The sequence below is a fragment of the Pan troglodytes genome, chromosome X (genome assembly GCF_028858775.2).
Source record: "Pan troglodytes isolate AG18354 chromosome X, NHGRI_mPanTro3-v2.0_pri, whole genome shotgun sequence".
Lineage (NCBI taxonomy): Eukaryota > Metazoa > Chordata > Mammalia > Primates > Hominidae > Pan > Pan troglodytes.
Genome location: NC_072421.2, coordinates 112,194,303 through 112,206,923, shown reverse-complemented (window position 1 = coordinate 112,206,923; position 12,621 = coordinate 112,194,303). Strand labels below are relative to the sequence as shown.

Here is a 12,621-nt window from a genome sequence, read left to right as displayed (position 1 = left end):
AGTATATAAACAAAATGATAATTTAATTTAAAAAGTTGAATATATTTAAAATCTACTGAGTTTTTCTATGACCTAGGACATTGTTAGAAGACAGGAATTCTCCCTTGTTTCTCTCAATAGAATTTAAAACAATTGTATATGAATTCTTTAATTAATTTCATAGCAGAATAATTTGGTGCCCTTTATGGCAGTCCTACACTTTGGTATATGGGCCAATGGCTATATACTAAGTTGGCACAGGCTCATGGAGCAGGAATACTTGTCCTTTCATTTTCCCATACCCAACTCTTCTTTTCCCTTCTTTATCACTGTCCTTCACTCTTTTCTTTCCCAGTTCTCTGCTCTAGTTCTCTTGGACTCTTCCATACTTGAAACTATCATCACAACAATGACACTCAAGATGGGCCACAGTGATGCACACTGCAGAGGATCCAATGTTGCTGAACTTTATATCTCCACCACACTGTAAACTTTTTCCTGGGTGAGCTCTTTTACAAGAATCATAAAGGAGACTACCTAGGAGCAAGGAGATTTGGGGTTTCTCAACTATACCAATCAGAGTTTACATTGCTTTGGATCATTTTTTTCTATGCTTCGTTCCTCAAAAAGCAGGTTTGGAAGAAACCAACATTTTTCTATGTAAAAAGAAGGTATACCTGGATTAGATCAAATTTAGAAATGCTTATTATTTGAATCTCCTGTATCTTTACCTACACCCTTTATGTTGTATATTATTGGCTGCAACTGGGTCACTGCATCAATACTTCTGAGGATGACATTGGTTTTTCCCATCCAGCTACATCGCCAAGCCCTATCCCCTAACTTCCAACCTTTTCTTTTCCTACCTCAACTATTCTTCACAAAACCAGAGGCATTTCATTCTCTTAACTGTTCAGTTCATGCAAGAAGGAAAAGGACAGAAATTTTTCCTTTCTAAGTTTTACCCATGGAAAAAGTAGCCATGAACATTGAGATTATTTGAATTTAGGGCATTATCACCATATTACTTGTTTAAGTACATGAGCTCGAGTGCTTAATTAGAGTCCAAATTTTTTTTTCCATTAATTATTTTTGAATAGGAAACACCCATAATATTAGTCTTTTGGGAAGCAAGCCATTTATGCAGATTTAGGCAAATATAGCTGATCACATAGAAGCATTTTTTAACATGTTGAGCAAGCTACCAAGCAAAGTTATCTTTTTACTAAAATAATAAGTAGTAACATCCTTACAGGAATGAATGCACCGCATTCCTCAGGTTCACCATGGTTGCTTCAGTCTTAAGCAACCAAAGTTTAAAATTGAGAAGATGAAATTAACAGGTTAGGTTCATCATATCATCCTTTCTGGGGAGAGAAAAAAAAGAAAGAGAAAATTAGTTAAACATCCAAATAACTTGCATAGTAACCAATTAAATAAACTTAAATGCACTTAATGGTGATAAGAAACAGTTATTAATTCAGCAAACAGGTAAGCATGTTATACTGCGTAAGTGATAAAATATGGCAAAGAGAGCAGATTTTTCAATTATTTATCATCGCAGTTTTTAAAAATTTTCTGTATATGTTTTATTTATACATGGTTTATACCAAATTTCCCCCTCTTGGAGCAGACATGGCTTCAAATCAATGTTTTGAAAAAGAAATTAAGAATATATTCTTCAAAAACTTCTCAAGATGGCCGAAGAGGAACAGCTCCGGTCTACAGCTCCCAGCGTGAGCGACGCAGAAGACGGGTGATTTCTGCATTTCCATCTGAGATACCAGGTTCATCTCACGAGGGAGTGCCAGACAGTGGGCGCAGGTCAGTGGGTGCGCGCACTGTGCGCGAGCCGAAGCAGGGCGAGGCATTGCCTCATTCGGGAAGTGCAAGGGGTCAGGGAGTTCCCTTTCCTAGTCAAAGAAAGGGGTGACAGACGGCACCTGGAAAATCAGGTCACTCCCACCCGAATACTGCGTTTTTCTGAAAGGCTTAAAAAACGGCGCACCAGGAGATTATATCCTGCACCTGGCTCCTAGGGTCCTACGCCCACGGAGTCTCACTGATTGCTAGCACAGTAGTCTGAGATCAAACTGCAAGGTGGCAGCGAGGCTGGGGGAGGGGCGCCCGCCATTGCCCAGGCTTGCTTAGGTAAACAAAGCAGCCCGGAAGCTCGAACTGGGTGGAGCCCACCACAGCTCAAGGAGGCCTGCCTGCCTCTGTAGGCTCCACCTCTGGGGGCAGGGCACAGACAAACAAAAAGACAGCAGTAACCTCTGCAGACTTAAATGTCCCTGTCTGACAGCTTTGAAGATAGCAGTGTTTCTCCCAGCATGCAGCTGGAGATCTGAGAACGGGCAGACTGCCTCCTCAGGTGGGTTCCTGACCCCCGACCCCTGAGCAGCCTAACTGGGAGGCACCCCCTAGCAGGGGCAGACTGACACCTCACACGGCCGGGTACTCCAACAGACCTGCAGCTGAGGGACCTGTCTGTTAGAAGGAAAACTAACAAACAGAAAGGACATCCACACCAAAAACCCATCTGTACATCACCATCATCAAAGATCAAAAGTAGATAAAACCACAAAGATGTGAAAAAACAGAGCAGAAAAACTGGAAACTCTAAAAAGCAGAGCGCCTCTCCTCCTCCAAAGGAACGCAGTTCCTCACCAGCAACGGAACAAAGCTGGACGGAGAATGACTTTGACGAGCTGAGAGAAGAAGGCTCCAGATGATCAAATTACTCCAAGCTATGGGAGGAAATTCAAACCAAAGGCAAAGAAGTTGAAAACTTTGAAAAAAATTAGAAGAATGTATAACTAGAATAACCAATACAGAGAAGTCCTTAAAGGAGCTGATGGTGCTGAAAGCCAAGGCTCAAGAACTACATGAAGAATGCAGAAGCCTCAGGAGCTGATGCGATCAACTGGAAGAAAGGGTATCAGTGATGGAAGATGAAATGAATGAAATGAAGCGAGAAGGGAAGTTTAGAGAAAAAAGAATAAAAAGAAACCAACAAAGCCTCCAAGAAATATGGGACTATGTGAAAAGACCAAATCTACCTCTGATTGGTGTACCTGAAAGTGACAGGGAGAATGGAACCAAGTTGGAAAACACTCTGCAGGATATTATCCAGGAGAACTTCCCCAATCTAGCAAGGCAGGCCAACATTCAGATTCAGGAAATACAGAGAATGCCACAAAGATACTCCTCAAGAAGAGCAACTCTAAGACACACACTTGTCAGATTCACCAAAGTTGAAATGAAGGAAAAAATGTTAACGGCAGCCAGAGAGAAAGGTCGGGTTATCCTCAAAGGGAAGCCCATTAGACTAACAGCAGATCTCTCGGCAGAAACTCTACAAGCCAGAAGAGAATGGGGACCAATATTCAACATTCTTAAAGAAAAGAATTTTCAACCCAGAATTTCATATCCAGCCAAACTAAGTTTCATAAGTGAAGGACAAATAAAATACTTTATAGGCAAGCAAATGCTGAGAGACTTTGTCACCACCAGGCCTGCCCTAAAAGAGCTCCTGAAGGAAGGGCTAAACATGGAAAGGAACAACCGGTACCAGCCGTTGCAAAATCATGCCAAATTGTAAAGACCATCGAGGCTAGGAAGAAACTGCATCAACTATCGAGCAAAATAACCAGCTAACATCATAATGACAGGATCAAATTCACACATAACAATATTAACTTTAAATGTAAATGGACTAAATGCTCCAATTAAAAGACACAGACTGGCAAATTGGATAAAGAGTCAAGACCCATCAGTGTGTTGTATTCAGGAAACCCATCTCATGTGCAGAGACACACATAGGCTCAAAATAAAAGGACAGAGGAAGATCTACCAAGCAAATGGAAAAGAAAAAAAAGGCAGGGGTTGCAATCCTAGTCTCGGATAAAACAGACTTTAAACCAACAAAGATCAAAAGAGACAAAGAAGGCCATTACTTAATGGTAAAGGGATCAAGTCAACAAGAAGAGCTAACTATCCTAAATATATATGCACCCAATACAGGAGCACCCAGATTCATAAAGCAAGTCCTGAGTGACTTACAAAGAGACTTAGACTCCCACACAATAATAATGGGAGACTTTAACACCCCACTGTCAACATTAGACAGATCAATGAGACAGAAAGTCAACAAGGATACCCAGGAATTGAACTCAGCTCTGCAGCAAGTGGACCTAATAGACATCTACAGAGCCCTCGACCCCAAATCAAGAGAATATACATTTTTTTCAGCACCACACCACACCTATTATAAAATTGACCACATACGTGGAAGTAAAGCTCTCCTCAGCAAATGTAAAAGAACAGAAATTATAACAAACTATCTCTCAGACCACAGTGCAATCAAACTAGAACTCAGGATTAAGAATCTCACTCAAAACCGCTCAACTACATGGAAACTGAACAACCTGCTCCTGAAAGACTACTGGGTACATAAGGAAATGAAGGCAGAAATAAAGATGTTCTTTGAAACCAATGAGAGCAAAGACACAACATACCAGAATCTCTGGGATGCATTCAAAGCAGTGTGTAGAGGGAAATTTATAGCACTAAGTGCCCACAAGAGAAAGTAGGAAAGATCCAAAATTGACACACTAACATCACAATTAAAAGAACTAGAAAAGCAAGAGCAAACACATTCAAAAGCTAGCAGAAGGCAAGAAATAACTTAAATCAGAGCAGAACTGAAGGAAATAGAGACACAAAAAACCCTTCAAAAAATTAACGAATCCAGGAGCTGGTTTTTTGAAAGGATCGACAAAATTGATAGACCACTAGCAAGACTAATAAAGAAGAAAAGAGAGAAGAATCAAATAGATGCAATAAAAAATGATAAAGGGGATATCACCACCAATCCCACAGAAATACAAACTACCATCAGAGAATATTACACATACCTCTACGCAAATAAACTAGAAAATCTAGAAGAAATGGATAAATTCCTCGACACACACACTCTCCCAAGACTAAACCAGGAAGAAGTTGAATCTCTGAATAGACCAATAACAGGAGCTGAAATTGTGGCAATAATCAACAGCTTACCAACCAAAAAGAGTCCAGGACCAGATGGATTCACAGCCGAATTGTACCAGAGGTACAAGGAGGAACTGGTACCATTCCTTCTGAAACTATTCCAATCAATAGAAAAAGAGGGAATCCTCCCTAACTCATTTTATGAGGCCAGCATCATCCTGATACCAAAGCTGGGCAGAGACACAACCAAAAAAGAGAATTTTAGACCAATATCCTTGATGAACATTGATGCAAAAATCCTCAATAAAATACTGGCAAACCGAATCCAGCAGCACATCAAAAAGCTTATCCACCATGATCAAGTGGGCTTCATCCCTGGGATGCAAGGCTGGTTCAATATACGCAAATCAATAAATGTAATCCAGCATATAAACAGAACCAAAAACAAAAACCACATGATTATCTCAATAGATGCAGAAAAGGCCTTTGACAAAATTCAACAACCCTTCATGCTAAAAACTCGCAATAAATTAGGTATTGATGGGACCTATCTCAACATAATAAGAGCTATCTATGACAAACCCACAGCCAATATCATACTGAATGGGCAAAAACTGGAAGCATTCCCTTTGAAAACTGGCACAAGACAGGGATGCCCTCTCTCACCACTCCTATTCAACATAGTGTTGGAAGTGCTGGCCAGGGCGATCAGGCAGGAGAAGGAAATAAAGGGTATTCAATTAGGAAAAGAGGAAGTCAAATTGTCCCTGTTTGCAGATGACATGACTGTATATCTAGAAAATCCCATTGTCTCAGCCCAAAATCTCCTCAGGCTGATAAGCAACTTCAGCAAAGTCTCAGGATACAAAATCAATGTACAAAAATCACAAGCATTCTTATACACCAACAACAGACAAACAGAGAGCCAAATCATGAGTGAACTCCCATTCACAATTGCTTCAAAGAGAATAAAATACCTAGGAATCCAACTTACAAGGGATGTGAAGGACCTCTTCAAGGAGAACTACAAACCACTGCTAAAGGAAATAAAAGACGATACAAACAAATGGAAGAACATTCCATGCTCATGGGTAGGAAGAATCAATAACGTGAAAATGGTCATACTGCCCAAGGTAATTTACAGATTCAATGCCATCCCCATCAAGCTACCAATGACTTTCTTCACAATATTGGAAAAAAATACTTTAAAGTTCATATGGAACCAAAAAAGAGCCCGCATTGCCAAGTCAATCCTAAGCCAAAAGAACAAAGCTGGAGGCATCATGCTACCTGACTTCAAACTATACTACAAGGCTACAGTAACCAAAACAGCATGGTATTGGTACCAAAATAGAGATATAGATCCATGGAACAGAACAGAGCCCTCAGAAATAACTCCGCATATCTACAACTATCTGATCTGTGACAAACCTGACAAAAACAAGCAATGGGGAAAGGATTCCCTATTTAATAAATGGTGCTGGGAAAACTGGCTAGCCATATGTAAAAAGCTGAAACTGGATCCCTTCCTTACACCTTATACAAAAATCAATTCAAGATGGATTAAAGACTTAAACGTCTGACCTAAAACCATAAAAACCCTAGAAGAAAACCTAGGCATTACCATTCAGGACATAGGCATGGGCAAGGACTTCATGTCTAAAACACCAAAAGCAATGGCAACAAAAGACAAAATTGACAAATGGGATCTAATTAAACTAAAGAGCTTCTGCACAGCAAAAGAAACTACCATCAGAGTGAACAGGCAACCTACAGAATGGGAGAAAATTTTCACAACCTACTCATCTGACAAAGGGCTAATATCCAGAATCTACAATGAACTCAATCAAATTTACAAGAAAAAAACAAACAACCCCATCAAAAAGTGGGCAAAGGACATGAACAGACACTTCTCAAAAGAAGACATTTATGCAGCCAAAAAAAACACATGAAAAAATGCTCACCATCACTGGCCATCAGAGAAATGCAAATCAAAACCACAATGAGATACCATCTCACACCGGTTAGAATGGCAATCATTAAAAAGTCAGGAAACCACAGGTGCTGGAGAGGATGTGGAGAAATAGGAACACTTTTACACTGTTGGTGGGACTGTAAACTAGTTCAACCATTGTGGAAGTCAGTGTGGCGATTCCTCAGGGATCTAGAACTAGAAATACCATTTGACCCAGCCATCCCATTACTGGGTATATACCCAAAGGACTATAAACCATGCTGCTATAAAGACACATGCACACGTATGTTTATTGCAGCATTATTCACAATGGCAAAGACTTGGAACCAACCCAAATGTCCAACAATGATAGACTGGATTAAGAATATGTGGCACATATACACCATGGAATACTATTCAGCCATAAAAAATGATGAGTTCATGTCCTTTGTAGGGACGTGGATGAAATTGGAAATCATCATTCTCAGTAAACTATCGCAAGAACAAAAAACCAAACACTGCATATTCTCACTCATAGGTGGGAATTGAACAATGAAAACACACATGGACACAGGAAGGGGAACATCACACTCTGGGGACTGTTGTGGGGTGGGGGGAGGGGGGAGGGATAGCATTGGGAGATATACCTAATGCTAGATGACGAGTTAGTGGGTGCAGCGCACCAGCATGGCACATGTATACATATGTAACTAACCTGCACATTGTGCACATGTACCCTAAAACTTAAAGTATAATAATAATAATAATGATAATAAATAAATAAAAAGAATATATTCTTCTTAGTTTGCAAACCATTGGGAGAAAATATGTGGTCTAATAATTTAATAGCATATCTAAAATAAAAAGGTTTCATCTTATAGCAACATGGAAAATCAAAGCAAATTTTAGGCATTCTATAAACTGAACACATTTTATACATTTCTAGTTTTGATTGCTTCAAAGTGAAGAAACCTGCAATTACATAGTTCTCTTTATACTTTTGCATTAACCAACAACATTCTCCAGAGGGCAGCAACAGGTTTATACTAAATAAATGAATTGATTAAATTTACTATATTAAATATAGCAACCACTCTAGTACTGATCAGTTAGTAGCCAATAGATGATATATTACAGAAAGAGCATATGGTATAATACTGAAAATTACAAACTAAAGGTTAGTTGCACTGGATGATTGAAACAAAAATCTTTAGTTTCTTCTGTGGATTAAGAAGTAACAATACATCTTCTAAAGTACTAGGCAGAAAACATAGAAATCAAACAAATTTTCAAAGAATTTCAGAGTGAATAACTTTTATTTCTGTAGGTTATTTTTTGAAGAGTTATTTGCTGCATCAAACCCAAACAAATATTTACACAGTGGATTATTCACCATTTAGCACTAACTATATTTGATATGTTAAAGTGTTGGCCAAAAGTAAACTGGATGGAAATTTACTAAGAACCTCTTTCCTGCATTTTCTATTTAGGATTTTGATTATACTCTCTACCCACACCAAACATCTAAGTGTATTCTTTTCTGATATTACAAAGCTATTTAAGAGTCAAGATCATGACACTGTTAAATTCACATGCACTGGGCTATCAATGAGAATAATTTAGGGGTATGTGTGTGAATGTGAGAGACAGAGGGTGAGAAAGACAGATAATTGAATAGCTTGAGAACATGGAGTAACACTGAAAGATCATCTGTTTTGTCTAGTTTACAAATATTTAAAAGAAATATGATCATGAAAATCTGTCTTGATGAGCTTTCTTTAGTGTGCTTCTAGCTCCTTCTAGAAATTTGGAAGTAAAATTTAACCAGAAGAAATTACATCTCCCTATGTTTTCTATCTCATTTAATAGCACTATCCTTGTCACTCAAGATACATAGTTAATATTTTCTCCCTTCTTCATCCCTTAGCTCTCATTTATCAGTTCTATCAGTGCTACCTACACAAAAATCAATCTCCAAATCATCCCCTTACTACAGTAATACATAAAATGTGGCCTTCCAATATCTAGGAACTCAAAATATTCTGTGTGAGAGAGAGAGAGCTATATCACCCTGACCATTAGTCAGGCCAATACTGTCCCATAAATTTTACCAGACAACACAGACATCTCTTTCTCTGGGAGGTCTGAAAATAAGTGACAGAAAAAATGGTAAGGGAAACCAAAAGGTCCCATCCTGCTTCTTAGCCCTCAATAAGTATCAAACTTTTTCCTTTTTCCTTATGTTAAAAGCATTAAAATGATTTTCAATATTTATTTTTATGTATCCAAATATTAGTATAATTTTTAAAGGTTCAAAGATAGAGTGAAATATGCTGTGCTCCAATAGAGTATAACAAAACAAGCTGATACAATAATCATCTCATGAAGCACTTTATTAGCCACATTTTTAGCTATGGATGAATTCCATTACTGTTACTCAAAATATTATATTCCTTTAAAAATTAGCCAGCTTCGTTATGCTTTTTTACGTGTATATTCCTGAGAAATATAAGCAGAAAGATTAAACATCAAATATTTATTTTTCTAAGTTCCAATTTTATTGAGAAGAATGAGTAATAATCACAAAAAATATTATGTATATAGATTTCCAATTTATTAACAAAAATGACTTGTAGGCAAAATCATGTCCCCTCATGCTGTTAAAATTTGCATGAACACTGAGTAGACATGATAGAAAATACCTGTGAACTTGTGGTAAGAGTTTAGGAACATGGTATGATGGAAATAAATTATATGAATTATGTAAAGTAAATTATGTTATCTTACATGTTTCCCCAAATGGCCAGGCCACTGTGATGATGATATTTTGCAATAAGAAATGTTCTGTGAGTAATTCTACTAAAAGGGAAGGTGATGCAAAACTTCTTGTCTTGGATAAGATCAATCAATAACAGAAACTGAAAAACATAGCGAAACAACTCTAATGAAACTTTCTGATCTGCATATATGGAACTTTCTGATCTGTTTAATGGAACTTTTAAAGTTGCGTGAACACAAAAGAATGCTTATAAATTCAAGTTTTCAAATTTGTGAAGGATTGTGTTTTGTAAAATTTTTTTAAAATCACTTGTGAGATAATTGACGGAATAATTGACTAATTTTTAATGAGATTTTATAATATTTGCCTTGAAACTAGGTTTGATAATTTAATAAGTGTTATAATTTATAATTATATTATTAATATAATTATAATTACAATTATATTATTAATATAATTTATAATTACAACCAACTTATATAATATTTGTGTGTTTATGTGTTACTTTGTGTAGTCATACATATTTATAATTTCGTGTCCAGAAAAAGATTGATTAACTTAAAACCAATTAGCTGTCTCAAGTATGAAGAGAAAATCACAGATTAAATCATAGAAATAAGATCAGGATCACTAGTCACTAAATACACACTCAGACCAATCTCTCAATCCTTTCTACAGTGTAAATCACAGACCTTTTCATGCCTTCTCTAAAGCACTGTAAAATCTTCAGACATCAATAACAGTAACTACAGTTGCTAAGACAAATGGGGGAGAAACATTAGTTTTCACATAATTTTCAATAGTACAATTTTACACAAGATATTGCAGAATAACCTCAATTAATGTGAAAATTTAATTAAGTATGAATCCATACCATGAGTATTATATTTAATTCATGCCTATGAAATCTATGCTTATATGGCTATATGCCATGTGTCATACAGCATATGTCATCCAAAATAGTGTGAACACTCCAAAACAACTGAATCAAAATCGAATCTCCACTGGAAATTTGGAAATAAATTGCAAACTATCAGAATCCGTATCACTCACAGAAATACTTAAAAGTCATCATCAATAATCACCTTGGAAGCAAAAGTAATTTTAAAAAATAAGTTAAAAACTATGGGACAGAGCAAGACGCCATCTCTGCAAAAAAAATCAGCCCCATGTGATGGTGCGGGCCTGTAGTCCCAGCTACTGTGGGGTGGGCTTGGGGACTGAGGTGGGAGGATGGCTTGAGGCCAGCAGGTGGCAGCAGCAGTGAGCCGTGATCGCACCACTGCACTCCAGTCTGGGTGACACAGTGAGACCCTGTCTCAAAAAATATTAACAAAATCAAAGAAAACAAAAAACTGTGGGGCACAAAGGCTGGCACAAACAAGGCTTTTTAAAGGTGTTGTATTAATACTAAAGGCAAATTTTTGAGCAGAAGAGCCATATAGATGTACTTTCCATGTAACATCCACAATCCTTGGCCAAGTCCTGGGTACAAAGTAATTGGCTGATTGATGGGAAGGTAGGAGATTTAAGGTTTGAAGTCAAAAGATACTATCTAAGAATAAAGGAAGAGCTGTGGTTTTGCCCAAATTGTGCTTGGAGAGGATAGAAGCTTGCAACTTTATTGAAAACGCTTGCCTTGCATCCTCTAAAGCTAACCATTTATAATTCATTTTTACCATTACCTTTTCCACCCTTTGGCACTGAAGAAAGATTGGTCGTGTTTCAATCACGTTTTCTGCTCTCACACTACTTTTTATTCTTTTTTTCCCAGACCTGGCTGAAGATAATATTGATGAGTCTTAAAAAAAATGCCAGCATTTCTACTCATGTTTTAACAAAAATTGGAGAGTCTAGATTCACCCATGAAAAGGTATAGTTTACACTAGATTTCTGGAAATTCCGTTAGCACATTATAATAATGCAGCATATTTTCTGTCAAACTGAAAGACTAAATTTCACACTAAATTTTTTTAAATTGTAGAATAGACCACGTGTGATGGCTCACGCCTATAATCCCAGCACTTTGGGAGGCCGGAGTGGGTGGATTGCTTGAGCTCAGCAGTTCAAGACCAGCCTGGACAAAATGGCAAAACCTCATGTCTACAAAAAATACAAAAAATTAGCCAGATGTGGTGGCGTGTGCCTCTGGTCCCAGCTACTTGAGAGGCTGAGGTGGGAGGATCCCTTGAACTCAGGTGGTCGAGGCTGCAGTGAGCCCTGATCACATCACTCTACTCCAGCTAGGGCAACAGACCCTGTCTCAAAAAAAAAAGAAATTGTAGAATATAGTCAACTAGATCACTTCTGTCTCACTTTTTATAACAAAGCATTTAAAAATTGAATAATTAATAATACATATAGAAGTTTGATTTTTATCAATTTTCAGTGTTCAGAAATTATGACTCATAATTCAAATATTATCCCTCTTGTTATTATACCCAGTGAGCTTTTAGCAGATGTCTAAATCAAAAATGAATTAGCCATAAATGTTCAGATTAGTCCTGGGAAGATTATATTAATGTGGCACAGATTTACAATAATTTTGGGGGAGCTCATTTAATTCAAAAATTATCCTTAGGACTAATGAATATTGTAGGAAGTTTTCCTTTCAACTTCAAATGTACTCTAGTGATTTTCTAATAAATCATACATTTGTCATACTAAAAACTCACCTTTGCTAATTATAGTCAAATCAGATAATTTTTATTATTTTGATAGAAAGTTTTTCAGTTATTATCATCAATGAAATTAAAGACTACTCTTCCACCAGTGATTATTCAATTTGAATGCAAGTCTAGGCTCATTACTTTTATTCCCTCTCCTCCAAGATAATGTTAAGTGGTTATTTAAACAGATTTGCCTGTTCCTCCTATGCTTGGAATTCAAACGGAAAAAAAAATTTTTTTCTCCT

At 37.2% G+C, this 12,621-nt stretch overlaps 1 protein-coding gene across 3 annotated transcripts in view; it reads right to left on the bottom strand.

Moving 5' to 3' along the window:
- Nucleotides 1-12,621, bottom strand: part of HTR2C (5-hydroxytryptamine receptor 2C) — a 325,108-nt gene that overhangs the window by 181,076 nt on the left and 131,411 nt on the right. For 2 of the 3 annotated variants that reach the window (XM_009439546.4, XM_009439547.3), the window contains exon 3: nucleotides 1,233-1,346. In XM_009439546.4, the coding sequence (XP_009437821.2) occupies nucleotides 1,233-1,267 (35 nt within the window). In that variant the 5' untranslated portion in view covers nucleotides 1,268-1,346. 3 annotated transcript variants of the gene reach the window in all.